The sequence below is a fragment of the Geotrypetes seraphini genome, chromosome 2, assembly GCF_902459505.1.
Source record: "Geotrypetes seraphini chromosome 2, aGeoSer1.1, whole genome shotgun sequence".
Taxonomy (NCBI): domain Eukaryota; kingdom Metazoa; phylum Chordata; class Amphibia; order Gymnophiona; family Dermophiidae; genus Geotrypetes; species Geotrypetes seraphini.
Window position 1 is genome coordinate 270,782,804 of NC_047085.1, and position 24,691 is coordinate 270,807,494.

Below are 24,691 nucleotides of genomic sequence, written 5' to 3' on the forward strand. Positions count from 1 at the left end.
GTGATTATTATTTTTCAGGACTGCTTGTTTTTTCGCTGATGTTCCAAATTAAGGGAGAGATACTCATAGGTTAAATTGCTTCTGTTACATTTTCAGGAGCTACGAGAAGATGCTACAACAGCAGGTTATCTGTTTTGGGTTAACTTAAAACTGAGTAACACGCAACTCACCATACTGATCCCACAGAAATGCAAGCCACGGGGGCAGATCATCAGCTTTAAATTCAGAGTCCTTTAATGCCATCCTTATTCTTCTAGCATTTGCAGTTAGTGATCTTCCAGATCTTAAAAAAAAAAAAAAAAAACCACAAAAGCTTGCATTTTAGACACAAAGGAGGTAATTCTACAACTGTGTGCCTTCATTTAGGTGCCTCAAAGTTAACAGCTTTTGCCCAGATTCCATTATAAAATACTAGCGTAACACAGTATCGGTGTCCACAGTTACATCACCATAAGTCCACAGTTACATCACCCATAGACCTGGCATAAATGTTTGTTATGTAAATGGGGCAGGGATGTGTGTACTGTACAATGTTCTGTACGTTATGCACATTAAGTGGGAGCCCCATCCATATCCTTTCCATACTTTGCCCAAGTATATGTCCCTCCCCCTTGTGATGTATGATTGTTGATCTCTGTCCTATATTTTATGGAGTTCCTTTCCTATTTTCAATTGATTTACACATCATTCTGCTACTTCTGTCAAAAAAGAAGTAAGCCATTCTGGTTTACTTCTTTATTGACAGACAGAACATTCAGTCTTGACTGCTAAATCTTCATTTCAGGCTCTCCTTCTTTCCTACTGCAGGACTCTGTTCTTGTACTAATATTCTTTAACATTTTTTAAGTCTATTAACACTTCTCCTTCAATAACTAGGACTCTCAGCCCATTTCTATGCTGATGATATCCTTATTGTTCACTATATGGATCCTGATGTTCCTGATATCTCTGGCATGCAATCAATGGTGTACCAAAGGGGGGAGGGGGGGAGGAGGATGGTCCGCCTCAGCTGCAGACCATGAGGTGGTATTCCCAGGGTTGGAGTCATGGTCCAGAAACTTCGCTGCTCTGCAGGCATCGGGTTTTCCTCTCTGCTGGGTCCTGCCTTCATGGAAGCAGGATGTAGGCAGGACCAGCAGAGAGGAAGGCTCGACGCCAGCAGAGCAGTGAGTTAAGGATGCCGACAAAGTGAGAACTCACTTACCTCCAGGCCTGCCTTCTAAAGCAGCAGCAGCAGCAGTGGCGATGGCCAGCTGGTGGAGGCAGAACTCTGGCCAGGCTTCTTGTGGCTCGGCCACTAGGGCCTTCCCTCTGCTGCTTCGCTGATGATGCAGCAGAGAGAAGCTCTAGCATAGTAGGCCGCAAACAGCCTGTTTGGTGCTGTCGGCCACTGACACCGGTACTGCTTTCATTGGAGGCTTGAAGGAATGTCAAATCTAATGGGTGGGTGGGGAGGTTCAGTCGGGTCCAGTGGTACTGCACAGGGGGATGGGAGGGAGGATAGAGGAAGAACTGTTGGACATAGACTGGAGAAAAGAAAGAGATATGCAACTAAGAGGTAGAAAAGGGAGAGAGGGAGAAATTCTGCATATTGTGGAGGGGAGGGAGACATGCATGTAGAAGAGAGAAGGAGAAATGTATATAGTGTGGAGGGCAGGGAAAGATGGTGCATGGGGAGAGAGAACAAAATGTTGCACATGATAATGGAGGGGAGGAAGGGAGAGATACTGCATGGAGAGGAATAGAGAGGTTTGACCCAGGGCATAAGACCTGAGAAAGATGGTAGACACTGGGAAAGAAACAGAAGTGTTGGATATGGCAATTGAAGGGAAGATACAGAGATGGAAGATGAATGGTGAGCACGGAGAAAGAAGAAAATGTCAAATGGGCAGGAGACCATGGCGAGCGAGTTAACAGAAGACAAATAGAAACCAGATCCTAGGACCAACATGATTTGAATAATAAAGTGCCAGACAACAAAAGGTAGAAAAAGTAATTTTATTTTCTATTTTGTGATTACAATATGTCAGATTTGAAATGTGTATATTGCCAGAGCTGGTGTTAGACAGCAAGCGTGAGCTAGAACTTAACAGAGAGAGGTAAAGTCTTTTTTTTGTTTGCTTATTTTGTTTACACCAGGGGTGTCCAACCCGAGGGCCGCATGCGGCCCCATGAAATATTTTGTGCGGCCCTGGTCGAGGGTGATGCAGTGTTTTTCTCTGCTGCTCCCGGGTGTTTACTGTCTTGCCAGCTCCTTCCTCTGTCTTGCTGCAGCATTTGCGCGTTTGTTGCGGCCCCAGAAACATTTTTTTCGGCCAATGCGGCCCAGGGAAGCCATAAGGTTGGACACCCCTGGTTTACACCATAGCACAGGCATGGGAGAGGTTGTAATCCTATGTAATGTTATATCGTTACATTGTGAATATTAAACTGTAACCTGTTCTGAGCTCTCTGGGGAGGATAGGCTATAAAAATAAATAAATAAAATTACTAAAAATATTTTGTTTGGGGGGGTGTTAAAAAATGATTGACCCCGGGTATCACATACCCTATGTACACCACTGCTTGTAATCAGATTGGCTTTTAGACAACCTCCTTGTATTCAATGTCACATCATCTATCTGTAGGCTGCTAGATAATTGCTCTAATTTTGGGGCCTCTTTTGAAAAGATCTCCCCTAACCATGGTTACTAAATTCAGATACCTTGGGTCATTTTGGATTGCAAATCTATGTCTTTTGAGCCCCATGTAAGTGTCAAAGTAAAATTATGTTTTCATGCTCTCAGGTAATTCCTATCTATATAGTCTGTTTTGGACAAATCATCATAAATCTCTTTTCTGTTGGCACATGTCACATCTAGACTTGATTATTGTAGTGTCACTTATATTGGTCTACCATAATCTCTTCTCTGAAGACTTCAAAGTGTGCAAAATCTTGCAATTAGGGTCCTTTGCCAAGTTAGCTGCCATGATCATGTCTCCCCCACTTCTGAAACAGCATCATTGGCTCCCATTGGAGTATAGGATACATTTTAAAGTACTCACTAAGAGACACAAAATTTTAACCTCTAATTCCCCATTGTATCTTTCTGTGAGAAATATAACAAGAAATAACTTTATAATATAAAAGAGTATACATACTCATATATTATTTATCAAACAGTTGCATGGTGTTAATTATTGCAGGATGTAATAATATATAGACAGTTAGAAAAAGGTATTAACACATAATTTAGGGAATAGATAACATAACACACACATACACAAACTCATTGATACCTTAATGGGTGCACATAGGGTAATGTCAGGAACAGGGACTTGTAGATTTTATATGGTTACCGGCATTATATGGATATATATTGCCAGAATATGTTAGGGCTAACTTGCTGAAAAGTGTCGATTTATATGGTGATTCATTGGTTAGGGGATTAAGGTAATCAGAGGTAACAAACTTGTATATGCTTAGTGGATTATAAAGGTAGGATGCATCTGTAGTCTTAAGAGCTTGAATAGAATAAAATATGTTTTCTTTACTTTTTAATATACTGTAACATGAAAAAGGGGGAACCAAGGATAACACTGGCAGTTGAACTATAAGTCAGCAAGTTGCTGATAGTGGACAGAATGGAGGAGGTGAAGCCTGCAGAACAAAGATAGGGGAGTTGAGCCTCTGGGCACCAGGGCTGTTGAAATGGGGGGGCATGCTGACCCATGTCTTGTAGAATGTAAGGAAAACTATAAACAGGAGTAGGGGGTCCTTAGCACATGGGGTACTTGGATTGAGGGGATAGTTATGAGCCACTTTTGTCTTCCCCAATCAGACAAGTGGACAGGATTTGATGGACAGGAAAATGATGTTCAGAAAATATATAAGCTGATGCTGAAAAAGGGAAGGGTGTGCCTCCCTTTGTTGGACACCCTTCCTGCAAGAAGCACAATAATAAACTCATTTGCTACTTCATTGGGGTGTCTTGCATTAATACAGGTGTATGCTTGTGAGCATTTCTAACATTTCTACTCATATTTAGGGTTACCATAGTATGTCTTTACAGAGTACTGTCTGGGTGTCTGGATGGGTTTTTTAGACAGGGGGAGTCTGTCCGAGTTTAGTCAGTTCTCCCAACTCCCCCACCTATCTCTTCCCTGGCCACTGCATTGAATCTTCAGGCAGCATAGCAGCAGCAATAAGGTGAGCCTGCTGCCATCGACATGCCCAGGAAGCCACCTCTCCACAGGTCCTGCCTATGCAGGAACAGGAAGTCGGTGCAGGTAAAAGGATATAAAGAATGGGAAGGGAAACTAAGGAAATGAGTGAAAGGTGGGGGGTGGGGCAGCGTCATGTATCCTCTTTTTTGTCTTCACAAATATGTTAACCTTACTCATACTGTTCTCTACACTTCTACTTGAGTACTTTGTTCCTTGGCCGATCATTGTCTTTGCCTGCCTTCACCATCAACTACACTCAATTTATAATTTTAAATTGTATATGAAAAATATGACCAATATATACAGTAACTTACCCCAATGATCGGGAAGGTTTAGACTTTGAATCTGTACACAAACAAATGACATCATTATTGCAGGATCATAAATACAATTTACAAGATATTACATAACTGATAAAGTAAAATTGTAAAACAGTCAAGAATATTAAGTGGTTCCTCTTCATAACTAATTGCTAGTTTTTGGCTACTATAGCAAAATGGAGGGATTTCTTTAGGAAGAGAAGACAGTTTGTTGTAGAGGGTCTGCTATAATATCAAATGATTACCCCCCCCCTTTTATGAAGCCGCTTTAATGTTTTTTATCGCCAACTGCAGGGGTAAAAGTTTCATCACTCATAGGAATTCTTTGAGCGTCGGAGCTTTTACTGCCGTGACCAGCAATAAAAAGTGCTAACGCGGCTTCATAAAAGGAGGGGGGGGGGTTAGTAAAATTTAGCAAGTATTATTTAAATACATATCATGTTTCTGCATTTCTAAAAATAATCATGCATGATGTTTAGTACACATATCCAAAGTTATAGCATATCCAAAGTTATAGCACAATTATCAAGATAACAAAAAAAATCATAATAAAATCAAATTCAATAATATAATAGGGTACTTTTTACAAAGCAAGTCCTAAATGGCAAATGAGATGCAGCCCTTTCAATTCCTATGAGCTGCATCGCACCTGGACTTCCTAACGTGGCTTTGTAAAAGGGGCCCTTACATAATATATTCTAGCAGAACAAAACTAAAACATCATAAAACTACTAGCATACAATTTTAAAACCCCAAAAACAAGATAACACTATATAATAAAATGGTAAAATTTTCAGCTATAAAATTTTAGAATGTTTAATTTTGAAAAAAATATTTAAATTGTAAACATTTCAATGTTATTTGAAAATATATGAAATATGTTGTGAGAATCTCGTATACATTAGTCATAGGTGAAATAAATGTATTGTTTTCATTACCACAATTTCATTTTGTTCTTCTACAGGATGGTACAGAGGTGAAAAGAGCCATGAAGTTTACTATTCCCAAGAATTTGGTGGGAACCCACTGACCACTTAAGCAACTGCTACTTCTGCATGGACCCTTCCAAACGTCGAACTGGCAAGCATGCGTTTGCAATCACTTATCCAGACATTTCTTCATCCATTGCCCTGAGCTCCCCATATCCACTCCCACAGAGATAGAGAGTAGCTGTCTTCAAAAAAGAGCAGCAAGTCAGAGAGTGAGGGAGACATTGTAGATCCAGTTTACAATATCAATGGTGGAGCCAATGTTGAGAGAAACCCATATTATCCAAACTAAAAAGACATCAACAACTTGATCAGAGATCTTGGTCTCACCAAGTCCAATATCGAACTTTTGACATCTAGGCTCAAGCAGTGGAACTTAGATGAAAGTGTGCAAATCACAGATCACAGGAAGTGCCACCACGCGTTTTCCACCTTCTTCACCCATCAAAATGGGCTCTGCTTCTGCCACAATGTGACCAGTCTCTTTGTGGCAATTGGAATGCCTATATCCTGAAAGAGCAACGTCTCTTCATTGACAGCTCATCCAGGAGCATAAAAGCTGTGCTACTCTATAATGGGAATAAGTACTCATCTCTTCCACTGGTTCATTCAGTGCACCTCAAAGAGGATTACAATAGCATCAAGATCTTACTAGGCACCTTGAAGTATGAAGAGTACAGTCATTGGAGACTTCAAAATGGTGGCATGCCTAATGGATCTCCAAGGCGATTTTACTAAGTTTCCCTGCTATCCCTGCCTTTGGGACAGCAGGAACACAAAGGTGCACTGCCAAAGGTGGGACTTGCCACAGCAGATTGAATTCTCTGTGGGGGAGAAACAACATCAAATGGGAACCACTGGTGGACTCTCGGAAGGTACTGATGCCACCACTGCACATCAAATTGGGCCTAATGAAACAATTTGTCACAACTCTAGATAAGGAGTCAGCAGCCTTCAAGTACCTTCAAAACATCTTCCCTAATCTGTCTGAGGCAAAGGTCAAAGCTGATGTCTTCATCAGACCACAGATAAAGAGATCCTGGAGTGCAAGAAATTTCTCAAGAAGCTAACTAGGAAGGAGAAAGCAGCTTGGAACAGCATTGTCATAGTGGTTCAGGGCTTCCTGGGCAATTACAAGGCAGAAAACTATATGGAGCTGGTTGAGAATTTAGTGAAGAATCACAGTAAAATGGGCTGTACGATGTCTTTCAAAGTCCATGTCCTTGATGCTCATCTTCAGACATTCAAGAACAGGGAGCATACTCAGAGAAGTAAGGTGAGTGCTTCCACCAAGATATGCTGGACTTAGAATGCTGCTACCAAGGTCATTATAATGAAAGCATGATGGGAATCTACATCTGGGGGCTTATTCATGAAAGTGACTTACAATATAACCACAAAACTTGAAAAATTACTCACTACAAAATCTTCTATGATTATCTTTGTAAAACATCACTATATCCGCTTAGCATTTCTGTATTTGCAATAAGTTCAAAGGAGCCCTTAAAATTTTCTATTCAAAGACATGTTTGAGTCTTAAGTCCATTTAACTGTCAAACTCTCACTTTTTAACTTTCTCCTGCCTTGAACTTTGACTTCCAAATATCTTACATTTTCTTCCCCCTCCCCCGTCCCTTCCTTGTTATGTTTCTTTCCTCATAACATTGTAGTTCACCCTTTTCCCAGCATTCCAGTATATCTGTTATTGTCCTTGTCATTTTATCTGGGTTTTTTAAATGACTACAGGTATTCCCCTTATTTTAATTGTACATCGTTTAGAATTCATGATAAACAATCAAATTTTTAATAAACTTGTAAATAATATGTATAGTGAATAAACTTTTGTTTGGTAGTTATTCTACTATCTTCAGAGATTAAAGGAGTGTACAAAAATGAGAGTCACACATTAAAGGTTGCCAGATCTGTTCAGATTTTGGATCATAACCTAATGGTTGAGGGTACTCTTTATACAGCTATGCAATTAAAACATTACTGCTCATATTTGTATTCCCATTCCACTTGCTGCTAATGTAGCACCAATTATAATAGTACCTTGGAATAGTTCAGAAATTTTGGGGAACTTATTAAATTTGTAACCCTCTGATACTAAGTGGGATTACAGTAAATTTGAGAATAATACCTAGACTACAAAGGGGTTAAGTTCCTCTGAGTCAGTTTTAGTATCATGTGATACCACATTAATGACAGAATGTTTTTTTTTAAAGATGTGGAGATTTTAGTTTGAGAAATATCACATTGCAATGCCAATATTTATGATTACGTGATGGTTCATGGTTGGCTATGAGTGGGTATTGTGACAAACCTGTAGCCAGCTTTGTCCCTATAAGGGATAAAAGCAGCACACGGTCCCTGGTCAGAAGGGCTGATCAGATTAAAGGTAAAAGTTTGGAAATGGCTGACTACCCCTCAGACAGTGAGGTAGAGCAGGAGAGAGAAGAACATAAGAATATCCAGCAGAGAGCGCTGTCTCAGGATAGGTACTTCAGAAAGCCTGTGGGGACTCTTATTGAGAAATGGAGTCCCAATCCTGCAAGGTACACACATTTCCCACCTAGGAGGAAGCTGTATGATTTCCCTAGGGATCTTCTGCCCAACCCCCTGACTCCTAGGAGAGAGGGGTGGGGCTTTAACTGGGATAAGAACAGGGCGTGGAATCACAGGAGAGAGAGCAGAGACCGGGCAGAAGCTGAGGAGCCTCGGGCAGGGCAGGACCTACAGCAGCGCAAGGAGACAGAGCAGGAGAGAAGTCTCTCTCCTCAATCCCATGTTGGGGAGGACATAGAAATGGCTGAGGACTGCTTATGCTCAACTCCAGCTGCTGCTGACAGGACAGAAGCCATGGAGATCTCTGAGCCATTTGTGGAAACTGACAATTTCCCTGCTGAAATGGAGGTTGGTTACTGAAGGGAGTGTAGCTAGGCTGTGCTTGTGCTGGCTCCCGTAACCCAAGCCTCAGCTGATGGTGATTAGCAAGATATCAGTAAAGCCTTTCCGTTCCACTGTGAAGGCTGCACGGAGGTCAGTGTTTGTTCAAGAGAACTGTATCTGGGATAGGTGTGAATTGACTGTATGCAAGCTTTAGTATATCTCAGCAGCTTATCTACTGTCCTATTGTGCTCCGTGAACTGAGAAACGCAGCTGCTCCTAATGAGTTTAGCAGGCAGCTCTGGACTCTAACCCTTCCTCAGCCAGGTTAGCTGAAGGTTGAAACCTGAAGTGACTGTTACTACTTTAGGATCCTGGTTTTGTTAGGAAGTTTATTTCACATGATTTTGTGGATTTACTTTGATGGCATTTTTGTGTTTCTGTTACCCTGGTGAAAAGGACTGTATGCAAACCAAGGCAAGTCCAGGGAATTGCCATTATATGCCATATGCCAGCTGTAAGCCATTCTGACAACTCTGACACATTAATAAAGTTAATGAACAAGTTTTTGAACTGACTTAAGATTGTGTCTCCTCCTTTTTGGGCCAAGGTTATCTCAGTGTGGCCTGGCAGACTAAGCAGGAGCCTAGTCTGTTCTAACCTGAAAAGCCTTCCTCCTACCTGAGGAGGCCACTCTGACAGGTCAATATTCAACACAACTATACCCCTGCCGGTCAGAGCAGGGTATAAGTGTGTCACAGTATACTTAACACAGTGACCATGGAACACAGTGGCACAGGAAACATAGTTTTCTTGAATCGCTCTGGTAGCTATGGATTATGGCTAATATGTGATAGTATGCACATCCACGTAGATGTTTACTACAGCCATTACCAGAACAGTTTTTGTTCATATGATTAATCAGGACAGCCAACAATGTAGAAGAACCTATGGCTCCATAACATCCAAGATCTTTGCTACTGAATTTATCAATTTTTAAATTTGTACTATGATTTCCTGAGTGTTCATCCCCTAGATCTGGGGCTAGCCAAGAAGGGTGTAAGTTATAATAATAACAATAATTTTATTCATATATACCGCCAAAGCCATGGTAGTTTGAGGCGGTATATATGAATAAAACAAAGAAGGGCTGGACAATCAGCGAATATAGGTACAATGTAAAGTCATGAAAATACAGGTGAGTAGGATACAGAGGTAAGGCATGAGAGATCTTGGGAAACAATTCAGTTAAAGTTGAAGAGATAAGGCTTAAGAGGTCTTAGATTACAAATCGGTTAAACAAGTTTGTTTTTACAAATTTTCTGAAACTTAGGTAGGAAGAGGAGTGCATGATAATATTATATAGGCAGTCATTCAGTTGACCTGCTTGGAAGGCAAGTGTTCTGTTCAGGTATCTTTTGTAACCACAGGCCTTTAGTGTTGGATGGTTGAACAGATGTACTCTGCATGTGGGTTTGGATGGGCAATCTAAGTTAAAATGGGGAACCAAGTACGTGGGGACTGAACCAAGAGTAGATTTGAAACAGAGACAGGCAAATTTGAACAGAATTCTTGCTTCCAGGGGCAGCCAGTGGAGTTTTTGGTAGTAGGGAGTTATGTGTTCCCATTTTTTTAACTCAAAGATCAATCGGATTGCTGAATTTTTGGTTGATTCAGAGTCTTTGGATGGTTTTTTTGAAAGACCCCAGATAAATGATGTTACAGTAGTCGAATAAGCTTAGAATGGAGTATTGCACCAGTAATCGTAATGAGGTTGCATTGAAGTACTTCCTGATGGTTCTTAGTTTCCATAATGTTGAGAAGCCTTTTCTGACCAGTGAATCTGTGTGAGCTTCAAGGGTAAGGTAGCGGTCCAGAGTCACTCCCAGAATTTTTATGGAATCTGTAATGGGAAAGACTTGACCATTCAAGGAAATTGATGAATCTTTTGTCGTTCGGACTCGCCAGGAAGAATTTGGTTTTCTCTGAATTGAGTTTCAGTTTGAAATCAGTCATCCATAGTTTGATTTGCTTTAAGATAGATGCCAGGTGATTTTTCATCTCGGGGATTAGGATTGTTAGTGGAAAGACTATGGTGATGTCTTCTGCATAGATGTAGAATTTGATTTTTAAACTTTGTAGTAGATTCCCCAGTGCGGCCAGGTAGATATTGAACAGTGAGGGGACCCCACATGAGTTTACCCAGTTGAAGGAGTGAGTGTTGTCACTGTAAACTTGGTATGATCGTTTACTCAAAAAACCCTGGAACCATTTTAACACATTACCAGAGAGACCGATTAACTCCAGACAGTCCATAAGAATAGCATGATCTACTAAGTCGAAGGCATTATTTAAATCAAATTGCAGGACTAGAGTGCTTGTGCCCTGGCTAAATAGACTATGGAGGGAATCTAGCAGTGAGGCAATAACAGTTTCAGTGCTGTACCCAGAACAAAAACCTGACTAGTTCTCATTTAGAATGCTGAATTTATCCAGATAGGTTACTAAATCCTGGTTGACCAATCCTTCCATCAGCTTTGCAAAGAAGGGACTGTTCGCAATGGGTCTGTAATTTGAAGTTAGCTTGATAGATTCTTTGGGATTTTTTATAATTGGAGTGATGAGGATCAGGCCTAGGGCCTCAGGAAAAGTACCTGACCATAGAAGGGAAGAGAGCCAAGTGTGTAACTTGGCTTTGAAGGTGACCGGGGCTACTTTCATTACATTTAGGCAACAGTCTAATTTGCAGTAGGAATCGGCGTATTTTGAGTAATGCTTGCAGAATTGTTGCCAGGTAGGGATGGTAAAATTGTTCCAGATCAAATCTGCCTTAGGTTCGTCTTTGAGTTGAGCAACTGGGTAGTTCAGATGGTTGGTTGTAACGACCGATAGGGTGGATCTCAGATTGGAGATTTTGTTGTTGAAAAACTCAGCCAGGGCATCCATAGCAATATAGTGTTATGGATCTGTTATACTGCTATGGGCCTAGAGCTGGGGTAGGCAACGAGGGCCGCAGTCTAGTCGGGTTTTCAGGATTTCCCCAATGACTATGCATGAGATCTATTTGCATGCACTGCCTTCCATTGTATGCAAATGGATCTCATGCATATTGTAACCTTGCTGTAGCCTAGACTAGGGCTCAACAGCGCTCCAAGTGGTTACCTCAAAGAACAGCACTAGCGTGTGACCCGGACTGGAGTCACCCTGCAGGCTTGGACTGACACCAATTAGAAAACAAAAAATCACAATGTCTCAAAAAAAGGTAATAAATCAAAATGCCTCAGCTTTATTCTTTCCAAACATAAAAGTCAGGATAATTATGAGGCCCACAGAACAGGTAAGTAGACCATCAAACTTCAAACAGTCCAATCTCAAAAAGTAAGAGCAATAAACAGTTCAAATATAAAGTCCAAAGTGTTTTTCCTTTTTCACACCTCTGAGGTTTGTGCTCACCTCAGCATTCAAATCAGCCTGCTCCTAAGCAGGATATTCAGTTCAACAAAAAAAAAAAAAACACAATAGGGTTTTAAGGCACTGGATACCCTATTCTTATTGCTTCGAAGTGAAGCCTCTGGCAGCCATACAATACTCTGCCAGGCAATGGAGAGTGTCTCAGGTTTGCTTTAGATTAGCTATTAAATAGCCTACAAAATTCCCACCCAGGTATCAGCAAACCTCTCCAAAACTAGACACTATCAGCTTCACAAAAACAAAAGAAAAGCATCAAAAAAAAAGATTCAACTCCAGCAAACAGTTTCTTCAAGCAAACAGCTGAAAACACTCACTGTTTGCAGCTTGAGGCCCAGTCAACCTGCATGGCCTCAGAAAGATCAGGAGCATACTCAGACAGACTTTCCTCACATTCCATGGGCTGTTCTTCTGGAAATAGCAGCTCCTCAGCTTGTCCAGCCTCTACCAGCTCCATAGGAATAGGATGGTTGCTCCTGCTTGGCCCAGGGGACTCCCTAGGGAGGAAAGGTTTCAACCTTCTCCCTACCCTGCCTGCTTGTCTGTTCTCCACTGCTGGCTTAAGTACTCTGGGGCAACACCCTACTCTAGGTGACTCAGCATTGTTCCAGGGGCCTCTTGAGCTCCTCCGGTGGTAGCTTGGGGATGAATCACCCAATTCTTCATCACATAAATCAGGCTCCCTCTGGTGGTCACAGGCTAAATTATCAGTCTCAGGATTTACATGGACCTTCCTGATTCCACCTCGGGTTTTCATTTTTACTTTTTTTCCTGAACTACCAGGGACCCTGGCAGGCATCGTGTCTGCCTGGTCACAATATTCATTGGGGAAATCCTGAAAACCCGACTGGATTGCGACACTTGTTGCCCACCCCTGGCCTAGAGGATCCAAGGAGAAACAAGGTACTCATAAAGACGTATATGAGAGAATTCCATGAGGACTCCTTTGCACCATTAAAAAAAAAATAGCCTTGGAGAAAATTTAAGAGGGTGCACATACCAAAGAACCTGGCTAGAGACTACAGATAAGGTATGACAGTTCTGGGATAGCACCAAAGAAAAAGGACAAATACCTCTCCTCAAACTACAATCAGTACAGCAAAAGAGGCATCTTGAGAGCTAAGGCAATCAGTTTTTATTCAAATATATAGTTCTGGGATAACACCATGGTAATTAATGGCAGAATGTGACACATTTGAAAAGTTGCAGATATTTTTACTGAATAGTTCCAGGCTAAGACAAAATAAACTATTTAACATTCAAACAACATGATTTAACCTATTTACATATTTTCTGACATATTATATTGGATTTCATCAGTACTTACTGTTAGTTTTATTGTCTTCGAGTTGCAAGTTCTTCTGGGTAAATTTTATGATAATCTCAAGAGTTTACAAGTGCTGCAACAGCTTTCTTCTATTTATTTCAACATACTGGAGTTACTTTAATTTACTTTCTCTCTATCTCTTGTGGATACATTGACTACCAGAGAAGTATGAAGTTTAAAGAACATGTTTTAGATGAAGGATTACTGGCAGATGACGGGAAGAACAGAGGTGCCTGTGTTTGGAATATAAGTCTTCTAAAACTTGAGATCCAAGTCTGGTTTTGTACTTCTTCAAATTCTTAAACAATTTGAAATTGGGTTCACTGGTAATAATTGATTTGTTTATTAATAGGATGGATTGGGAAATATAAACATTTGCAAGTTCTTATGGGTAATCCTTATGTTAATGATAGGGGCCTACTGACATAGAGCTGTAATATGTAATATTTTAATGTTTAATGACATTTAATTATTTAATTTGCTATATTAGTTTTCCTTAGGTATTCCTATTTATTGTAATTGAATACAGGGTAATTTGTGGTGATCTTATAATTTGAATAAATCTATTAGAAAAAAGTGATGGATGGGATTTTATAAGTTGCAAGGTGGAGGGAGGTTTGCGAGTCTATTGGATGCGCATCCAAATTCACTTGAATTATTCATTAGGGTGGAATTGGGTGGGATATAGATGGTTTGGGGTCCTGGATGTGTATAGGGGGTTATTTAATGGAATTATTTATGAGTTGAAGGGTGCTTGCTTAGTTCTACTTGTAAAACAAATAAGATGCCTTTAAAAATTTATTCTCTCAAAGTTAATGGTCTCAACCATCCTGTAAAGTGGAAAAAAATACTTAATTTTTGAAGCAGCAACAGGCTGATGTTTATTTTTTACAAGAAACGCACTTATCATCAAGCGAATCTGTGAAATTAGAAGGTGGGTAGGTAAAACATTGATTTTTTTTACACCTGCAGTGGGAAAGAAGGCTGGGGTGACTATCCTATACCTGCAGTGGGAAAGAAAGCTGGGGTGGCTATCCTAGTTAATAAGACATGCTCTGCTGTATTTGGTAATCCTTAAGCTGACCCTATGGGCAGATGGCTTCAAATTGATATGAGTTCAGGAAAAAATGCCCTGAAGCTTCTTAATATTTATGCTCCTAATTCTAATCAAGTTCAAGTTTCAAGTTTAATATATATTTGATTGATCGCTTTATCGGTTTCAAAGCGATTTACACATGATTAAAATTACAATATATAAGAAGTTTTAAAAATAATTAAAGACAAACGAGACATAGACAGTTACGAGATGAACTGGAAACATTGGGATAAGTAGGGGGAGAAATTACAATATATTTAAGCAGAGTGGGAAACAAATAAAGGAAAACACATATGGATGGGATAAGAGTAGGGATAATTGAAAAAATGTTATAGAGAAGAGAATAGATTGGTTCGAAGACTTGTAAAAATATATTAAATGAGACCAAATAGTATTAAATAACAAAGGCGTCGTTAAATAAGAAAGTTTTACTTTTAAATTTTTCTAAATTGAGTTCTTCACGTAGATAATTGGGGAGAGAATTCCAGGTTTGGGGAGCTGTGACTGAGAAGATATACTGCTAACGTGTATTGATTATTTTTAGCGAGGGAATTGTTAATAAGTGCTGTTCATCTGATCTTAAAGTTCTATTAGAGGAATAAGGGATTAATAATTTATGAATAAAAGCCGGAGTTTTAAATAGAAGGGATTTAAATGTGAGTAAGCAAAGTTTGTAAATTATTCTGTGGGCCACTGGGAGCCAATGGGCTTCCTTAAGAAGAGGCGTTATATGATCAAATTTATTAGCTTTAGAGATAAGTCTGATAGCTGTATTTTGTATGATCTGTAAACGTTTGATTTCCTTTTGTGCTATACCCTTAAACAATGTGTTGCAATAATCTAATTTCGATATAACGAGAGAATGGATGAGTATTTTCAAAGAGTCAGTGTTAAATAATTGAGAGATAGAGCGTATTTGTCTAAGTCTAAAGAATGAAGACTTAATGACGCTACTAATGTGGTCATGGAAGGAAAGTTTGTGATCGAGAATTACTCCGAGTATTTTGGTTTTTTGTACAACTTGTAAAGGGAGACCATTAATAGAGATTGGTGAGATAAGTTTAGGATTATCTTTCCAGGGGAAGAGCAATACATTAGATTTATTGATGTTTAATGCAAGTCAGTTATTGTTTAACCAGTGGTGTATTTTTTCGAGTTTTGTATTGATTAGAGTTATGTCAGAGGAGTTATTAGAGTCTATAGGATGCAGAAGTTGTATGTCGTCGGCATAGCGAATGTATTGAAGCCGATTGATTGACATAAAGTCAACAGAGGTGCTAGAAATATATTAAATAAGAGTGGAGATAATATAGAACCTTGAGGTACACCATGCGTAGTAGAGAAGATATCAGAAATTGTATTATTGAAGAAGACAGCTGAGGAACGATTCGAGAAATAAGATTGAAACCAAGATAAGACTTGGTCTGTGATGCCTATTGATTGAAGTCTATCTATTAATAAATCATGATCGATCGTGTCAAAAGCCGCCGAGAGGTCTAGAGAAACTAGAAGAACTGACTGATGATGATCCAAGAAGTAATGGATAGATGTGGTCATGCCGATTAAGGAATGCTCAGTGGAATGATATTGTCTAAAGCCAGTCTGATTAGGGTGAAGAATGTTAGTTTTTTCTATGAAGTCGGAAATCTGATTAAACACCACTTTCTCAGTTAATTTTGCTAGGAATGGAATATTGGCTATAGGTCTATAATTTGAACAATCTCCAGCACTAATTTTTTGATTTTTTAAAATGGGGTGAATAATCGAGTGTTTCCAGTCATTTGGCATGATGCCTTGCATTAAACTTTCACTAACTAAAGTATGTATTGTAGGGCCAAAAATGCGAAAATAGCGTTTTAGAAGAAAAGGAGGAATAGACTCGGTTTTAGAGCCTTTTATATTAATAGTTTTAATGATGGATTCAATTTCCGTTAGACTAGGGATATTGAAGAAAGAACATCTAGAAGAGAATGAAATGTCATCGATTGATAGTTGGATATCAGGCGGAGTTCTTTAAAAAAAAAACCTCCAACAGTTAATTCTATCACTGGCTACATCTAATTTGATTGTAGCCTGAGATTTCAATGCTGTCATGGATCCATTATTAGAAAACATCTGAAATCATTAGGTCTTGACAATTTTGTTCAGTCATGTGGGTTGAAAGATATATGGAGGCTTTTTCATTTTAATGCTCGTGAATTTTCTTTTTGTTCTCATGTTCATCAATCGTTTTCAAGAATTGATTACATTTTTGTTTCAGATAATTTAACTCAACAGGTTACAAAGGCTAACATAGATCCAATCCTTTTGACGGATCATGCTGGCATTTTAATTGAATATCAGTTTAATGAAGCAGATTCTACTAGACCTGTTTGGAGATTTAATAATACATTGCTTGCAGATTCAAACTTTCTAGAGGAAATTCAAATGAAAATGAATGAGTATATTCAGTTCAGCACCTTGGAGGAAATTTCTTTGGGCACAATTTGGGATGCTTTCAAAACCACAATGAGAGGGCAAATAATTTCGTATTCGGCGCTTATTATGAAATTGCTAAAATTAGAATTCTCAAATATGGAACAAAATATTTTGACTTTAGAGTCACAATTGGCCTCAAAGTGGAATCAGGAAACTTTAAATGCCCTATTGAAAGCTAAATATAAATATGAGATTTCCTCACAATTGGCTAGGAAAGATTTGTTTTCTCAGCAGGCTCTGTACTTTGGAAACTCGAATAAAGAGGGAAGATTATTGGCAAATTACCTTCAGAACATAAGAATTGCCACTGCTGGGTCAGACCAGTGGTCCATCGTGCCCAGAAATCCACTCACGCGGCGGCCTTAGGTCAAAGACCAGTGCTGTAAATGAGTCCAGCCTCACCAGCGTACATTCCAGTTTAGCAGGAACTTGTCCAACTTTGTCTTGAATCCCTGGAGGGTGTTTTCCCCTATAACAGACTCCGAAAGAGCATTCTAGTTTTCTACCACTCTCTGGGTGAAGAAGAATTTCCTTACGTTTGTACGGAATCTATCCCCTTTCAACTTTAGAGAGTACCCTCTCGTTCTCCCTACCTTGGAGAAGGTGAACAACCTCTCTTTATTTACTAAGTTTATTCTCTTCAGTATCTTGAATGTTTTCATCATGTCCCCTCTCAGTCTCCTCTTTTCAAGGGAGAAGAGGCCCAGTTTCTCTAATCTCTCACTATACGGCAACTCCTCCAGCCCCTTAACCATTTTAGTCACTCTTCTCTGGATCCTTTTGAGTAGTACCGTGTCCTTCTTCATGTACGGCGACCAGTGCTGGATGCAGTACTCCAGGTGAGGGCGCACCATAGTCTGGTACAGCGGCATGATAACCTTCTCCTATCTGTTCGTGATCCCCTTCTTTATCGTTCCTATCATTCTGTTTGCCCTTTTCGCCACCGCCGCACATTGTGTAGTCGGCTTTATCGACTTGTCGATCAGAACTCCCAAGTCTCTTTCCTGGAAGTAAGGCTGCTACTGCTGTTATTTCAGACTTTGGAGGACTACTAATCAGTGGCAACCCAACCTGAGCAGTATGTTATGCAGTTCGTCGAGAATGGAGATATAAAATTCTTGATCACTGAAGGTGATCTGTTGGTATTGTAGGACAATAACAGATGAGTTGTAGTTTGGAAAAGCATAGTTGAATATAGGTGGCAAGCCAAGTCAGGATTACAGTCTAAGTGAAGTACAGTTGTCCTAGGGAAACAATGTGGTCTGGAGAAGTTCAGTACTTCCATAGAGTGGTAGAAATTAAAATTGGAGATTATCTCTAGGAAGAAGATGAGATGAGTAAGAACAACTGTATCTCAAGGAAATGCTGAGTATAGTGGATTATGTATTAGAGATCAGAATCTACTGTATCTGTGCATAGAAGGGATTCAATAGGCAAAGACTACTGGCTACATAATGTGCCTTAGAGACTTCAACATTCGAAGATTACCTGTGGATGTGAAACAACTGTAGGAGGTTGGATTAGAGGCTTTGACATCATGAGGCCCTTCATGAAATGAGAAAGCAATGTACATGTTTCCAGATGGTTGGTGCCCAAATGTACTTATATGTCACTTAAGACTTGAAATATGGTGTTGAAAGGTACTTGTAGGGCACTGATAGAGGTAAGATAAGCACGGATTGAAGTGTTGTTGATTGTTGACTCTTCGAATTCTGAGGTTTTTTCTTTTTTAGTATGAGAGAGAGAAAAAAAAGGTAATGCACCGACTATATTGAATATAAATTTAAAGTCCAGTCCTTTAGGCGATACAAGTAGGTACACTGTGTCCACATGATGCGGTAGAATTATCATGAGGAGAGTTGATCAAGAAGTTGTGGTGGTCAACACTGGAATAGAGAGATGGGAGGTATCACGCAAAAGAACGAGGCTGTAAAGTGCCTATACTGTAGATTGGTAGGCAGAAGGGATCTTACACTCTGAGTTCAAGCAATTGAAATGTTTGAAGAGGAATGGGCTCTCTGACATTGAATTGATAAAGTAAATGTAATGAGGGTTGCCTCGGTTACTGTGAAGCCATGAGAATCATGGTGATTTAATCCTGCTGAAATGTGAATAAGGTGTTCCATATTACAGGGATATAAGGGAACAAATGTAGGAACTGGGTTGTCCAGGCTGGAAGAAATTCAGTGGAATCCAAACGATGAGGAGAGTGCAGACTGGAACATAATTGCATAAGGTTGCAATTGATGACTGGGAGGGTGTAGATGGGCTGGAGTAAGTCTTAACAGAGATTTTGGCAGTTGGAACCCAAGCACAGTACCGGGTAAAGCTTTGGATTCTTGCCCAGAAATAGCTAAGAAGAAATTAAAAAAAAAAAAAAAGAGATGGAGATCCACAGCTTGAGTAGATTTAACAGAATGGAGATGAAGGAAGACATTACTTGCGTGACTGAAGAAATGTGATGACGATAACTCTTAGAGTATTCCATTGATCTGTTAGCTTCAAAGAAGAAACTGACATCACCTCTTGACCAGAGGAGAAGGGTCTGCACGCCCTTGGCTGATTGATGACTAGTAGAAGTGGTAGGAGTGGGAATACTTTGGGTGTTTTTGAGGGTAGCACCTCATACTGAATATAATATGTTCATATCTGGGATCTGAGGTACTACCTGTGAACCAGAAGATTGGGTATATGTGTGTAGTCTTTCTTGAGATTCAGAGAGAAAAATCAACTGTTGTCTTCTAATCTGAGATAGAAAGTGCCAAGGAGTAGTATGTGAAACTTTCATTGGATGAAGAATTTGATAAGGGCTTGAAGATCAAGGAATGGGCACAGTCTTTCAGTCTTTCAGCGGAGACGGAAGAGACCGCAGTAATGATCCACATCGGGTCGAATGATGTCAGCAGGAGAGACTACAGAAGAGGCACGCTGATAGAACAGTTCAAGATTCTAGGAAGGAAGCTGAAGATGAGGACCCAGAAGATAGCGTTCTCAGAGATCCTACCGGTACCAAGGGCAGATGTGAAAAGGCAGGAGGAACTACAATCAATAAATGCGTGGATGAGGAGATGGTGTAAGGAAGAAGGGTTCCACTTCGTGAGGAACTGGACAACATTCTGGGGCAAGAGCAAGCTCTACAGGAGAGATGGACTGCACCTGAGCGCGGCGGGAACAAGACTTCTAGCAAACAACGTCAAGAGAGGAATAGAACAGGCTTTAAACTAAGAGGAAGGGGAAAGCCAACAGTCGACCTAGCGTCAACAATTCGGAAGACGGTATCCCATGAAGATACTAAGGGGAAAAAAGGCTGGGAAGAAACAAGGGACAAATTACAGGAGTCAACTAACCCAGAAGTGGAGGTTAGAAAGATTGTAGCAAAAGAGAAAAGACCAAAGACCGAAGCACAGGGAAAGGAAATGAGGACGACAAAATGCCAGGATCTAAATTGCATATATGCTAATGCAAGGAGCCTAAGAAACAAAATGGAGGAACTAGAAGCCGTGGCCAATGCAGAGGACATAGACATCATTGGAATCTCTGAAACGTGGTGGAATGAGGAAAACAAATGGGATTCAGCACTGCCGGGATACAAGCTCTATCGCCAGGACAGGTCAGGACAGAAAGAAGGAGGAATAGCCCTATACGTAAAAGAAAGCATACAATCGACAAGAATGGACACAGCGGAGACGACCAACAAACTGGAATCGCTATGGGTTAAAATACCGGGTAGGAAAGGGCATGAAATAAAGATGGGCCTATACTATCGTCCACCTGGGCAAACCAGAGATATTGATAAAGAAATGGAAGCTGAGATGATGCAAGAATGCAAAAGAGGTTACACAGTTGTTATGGGAGACTTCAACTACCCTGGGATAGACTGGAGTCTTGGAAGCTCAAGATGCGCTAGGGAGACAGAATTCCTGGAGGCTATAAAGATTGCTTCATGGAGCAGCTTGTTAGAGAACCGACGAGAGGAAATGCCACTTTGGATCTAATCCTAAATGGGCTAATGGGACCTGCAAAGGAAGTGGAAGTAGTGGGACCATTGGGAAACAGCGATCATAATATGATCAAGTTCAAGGTTGAAGTAGGAATACCGAACGGAAAGAGAACCATAGCGACAACTTTCAACTTCAGGAAAGGAAACTATAAAGCAATGAGGGAAATGGTAAGGAAGAAAATTAGGAAATGGCAAACGGTAGAACATGCCTGGTCTTTTTTCAAGGACACGGTGAGCGAGGCGCAAAATCTGTACATCCCCAGATTCAGAAAGGGGTGCAAAAAGAGTCGAACAAAAGACCCGGTATGGATGACTAAAATAGTGAAGGAAGCGATAGCCAATAAGAAAAATTCATTCAGGAAATGGAAGAAGGACAAAACTGAGGAGAACTGGAAAGAGCACAGGAAGTATCAAAAAGAATGTCACAGTGTGGTTCGAAAATCCAAAAGAGAGTACGAAGAGAGGCTAGCACAAAATTTCAAACCGTTCTTCAGATATGTTAAAGGGAAACAGCCAGCTAGGGAGGAGGTGGGACCGCTGGACAAAGGAGACAGGAAGGGAGCGGTGAAGGAGGAGAAAGAAGTCGCGGAAAGACTTAACATGTTCTTTTCGTCTGTATTTACAAACGAAGACACAACCAACATATCGGAACCTGAGCAAATCTTCAATGGAAATCAAGCAGAAAAATTAACATCCATGGAAGTGAGCCTTGATGATGTACACAAGCAGATAGAAAAACTTAAAACTGACAAATCCCCTGGTCCGGATGGAATCCATCCAAGGGTTTTGAAGGAATTAAAGGAGGAGATAGCGGAACTACTGCAGCAAATTTGCAACCTATCCTTGAAAACAGGCATGATCCCGGAGGATTGGAAGATAGCCAACGTCACGCCCATCTTTAAAAAGGGATCAAGAGGTGACCCGGGAAACTACAGACCGGTGAGTCTGACCTCGGTTCCAGGGAAAATGGCGGAAGCACTGATAAAAGAAAACATCGATGAACATTTGGAAAGAAACGAACTTCTGAAAACAAGCCAACATGGTTTCTGCAGGGGGAGATCGTGCCTAACTAACTTATTGCACTTCTTCGAAGGAATTAACAAAAGGATGGACAGGGGAGACCCCATAGACATCATATACCTTGATTTCCAAAAAGCCTTTGACAAGGTGCCTCACGAACGTCTACTCCGGAAACTGAAGAATCATGGGGTGGATGGAGATGTACATAGATGGATCAGAAACTGGTTGGCAGGTAGGAAACAGAGGGTAGGGGTGAAGGGCCGCTACTCGGACTGGATGAAGGTCACGAGTGGTGTTCCGCAGGGCTCGGTGCTCGGGCCACTGCTATTTAATACATTCATAAATGATCTAGAAACAGGGACTAAGTGTGAGATAATAAAATTTGCGGACGATACAAAAATATTTAGTGGAGCTGGAACTAAAGAGGAATGCGAAGAATTGCAAAGGGACTTGAACAAACTGGGGGAATGTGCGGCGAGATGGCAGATGAAGTTCAATGTTGAGAAATGTAAAGTATTGCATGTGGGAAGCAGAAACCCAAGGTACAACTATACGATGGGAGGGATGTTATTGAATGAGAGTACCCAAGAAAGGGACTTGGGGGTAATGGTGGACATGACAATGAAGCCGACAGCACAGTGCGCAGCGGCTGCTAAGAAAGCAAATAGAATGCTAGATATAATCAAGAAGGATATTACAACCAGGACAAAAGAAGTTATCCTGCTGTTGTATCGGGCGATGGTGCGCCCGCATCTGGAATACTGCGTCCAATATTGGTCACCGTACCTTAAGAAGGATATGGCGTTACTCGAGAGGGTTCAGAGGAGAGCGACACGTCTGATAAAAGGGATGGAAAACCTTTCATACGCTGAGAGATTGGAGAAACTGGGTCTCTTTTCCCTGGAGAAGAGGAGACTTAGAGGGGATATGATAGAGACTTATAAGATCATGAAGGGCATAGAGAGAATAGAGAGGGACAGATTCTTCAAACTTTCTAAAAATAAAAGAACAAGAAAAGTTGAAAGGGGACAGATTCAAAACGAATGCTAGGAAGTTCTTCTTTACCCAACGAGTGGTGGACAACTGGAATGCGCTTCCAGAGGGCGTAATAGGGCAGAGTACAGTACTGGGGTTTAAGAAAGGATTGGACAATTTCCTGCTGGAAAAGGGGATAGAAGGGTATAAATAGAGGATTACTGCACAGGTCCTGGACCTGTTGGGCCGCCGCGTGAGCGGACTTCTGGGCATGATGGACCTCAGGTCTGACCCAGCAGAGGCATTGCTTATGTTCTTATGTTCTTTGGTGAGGAAACATTTGGAGTAGGACCCCCTGGCCCCCCTGCTGTTGAGGTCTGGTCAATAGAAATCAGATACAGAAGGTCCGAGAGTTCTTGCTGAAGAATGGAGGTCTGCTGAGAATTGAAAGAGTTTTCTCAGAGGCCGAGTACAGGCTCAAAATGTTGAAGGTAAGAGAAGGAAAGGGGTTAGAACCTCTCAGCAAAGCCAGGACCTCCAGAAAAGATAGCCAGGGAAGCCCAACACAAAGGTCATCAGCAATATCGGGTGTTCGATCTAGACCCAACTTTTAGAGCGAACTTTACACCAAGTCAGAAATGCCTTCAATTGGGCTGCTACATAGTAGCGCTTCAAACAAGAAACACCCATCCCACCATGGTCCCGGAATTGATATAACACACTCCTTTGAACCCACGGAGGCTTACTTTTCCAAATATACTGAAACAATTTCCTAGAGAGCCTGCGAAAAAAGACATCCAAGAGTGGAATTGGCAAGGCTTGAAAAAGATATAAAAGTTTTGGTAATACCATCATCTTCACACTCTGGATGCGTTCAAACCAAGAGATAGAGGCCTCCCATTTATCAAGATCTGTCCACAGGGATTTAAGCAAAGTCGGGAAATTCAAATTATAGAAAGACTGAGGACTAGAAGTAATATTAATCCCTAGATATTTGATACATTTGGCCGCCCATTTAAAAGGGAACCGGCGTTGCAACTGAACCATATCACCCGCAATAGCAGCTTTTAGCGCAGAGAGCCTATGAGCAGGGCATTCAGCGCAGCTCCCTGCTAAAAAACACTATCGTGGTTTAGTAAAAAAGGAGGGGGTATATTTGTCTATTTTTGTATAGTTGTTACTGAGGTGACATTGTATAAAGTCATCTGCCTTGACCTCTTTGAAAAAAATGATAATTAACATTTTCTCTGCTTTGTGTTTTTTTTAATTTTATTGTTGGTAGATCATTTTGACTTGGTCATTTTAAAAGTAGCTCACAAGCCCAAAACGTGTGGGCACCCCTGTTGCAGAGGCTTAGCTTTAAAGATACAGTAGTTTTATCAGCAACCTGTGAACTGCATATTTAATTTGCATATATTTGCTTGAAAAGAGAGCTGTTAAAAAAAGGCTTCTTTGGATCTATTTAGGACCTTTTTGAGACTTTGGAGTAGTAAGTGGGAGAGAGGCCTGGAAAACTCTTAAAGTCGGGCCAAGGCTTCAACATAGAGGGAAAAACCACCGATGTGAGATCGAAGGAATCAATTTTTCCTCTGAAGGTCGAGTAGATTTGGGACCAAAAAAGAGTCGATGCCATTGACCGGAAACCCGGCTGAAGGAGGGCTAAAGTCCCAAAAACAGAAAAGTAAAAATTTTTTGAATGAGAAAATAAAGTAATATCAAAGAAAAAGAAAATAATGAAGAAAATCAATATGGGAAGGCACAAAAAGGGAAAAAAGTAGCACCACTGGAGAAACTCCAATGACACACATCTTCACTCTGTGGAAAACTAAGAACTGATGGTCCCTCAAGCCAGCGTTAGGCGGGAAGGCACTGGGGGCCACCGCATGAGCGGACTGCTGGGCAGGATGGACCACTGGTCTGATCCAG

The 24,691-nt window shown here is 40.7% G+C and overlaps 1 protein-coding gene across 1 annotated transcript in view; it reads right to left on the reverse strand.

Moving 5' to 3' along the window:
* Window positions 1-3,530: 3,530 nt before the first annotated feature.
* Window positions 3,531-24,691, reverse strand: part of LOC117354870 — a 96,019-nt gene continuing 74,858 nt past the window's right edge. Inside the window, exon 9 of the mRNA XM_033932834.1 lies at window positions 3,531-3,640. Coding sequence (XP_033788725.1) covers window positions 3,531-3,640 — 110 coding nt within the window. The remainder of the gene's footprint in view (window positions 3,641-24,691) is intronic.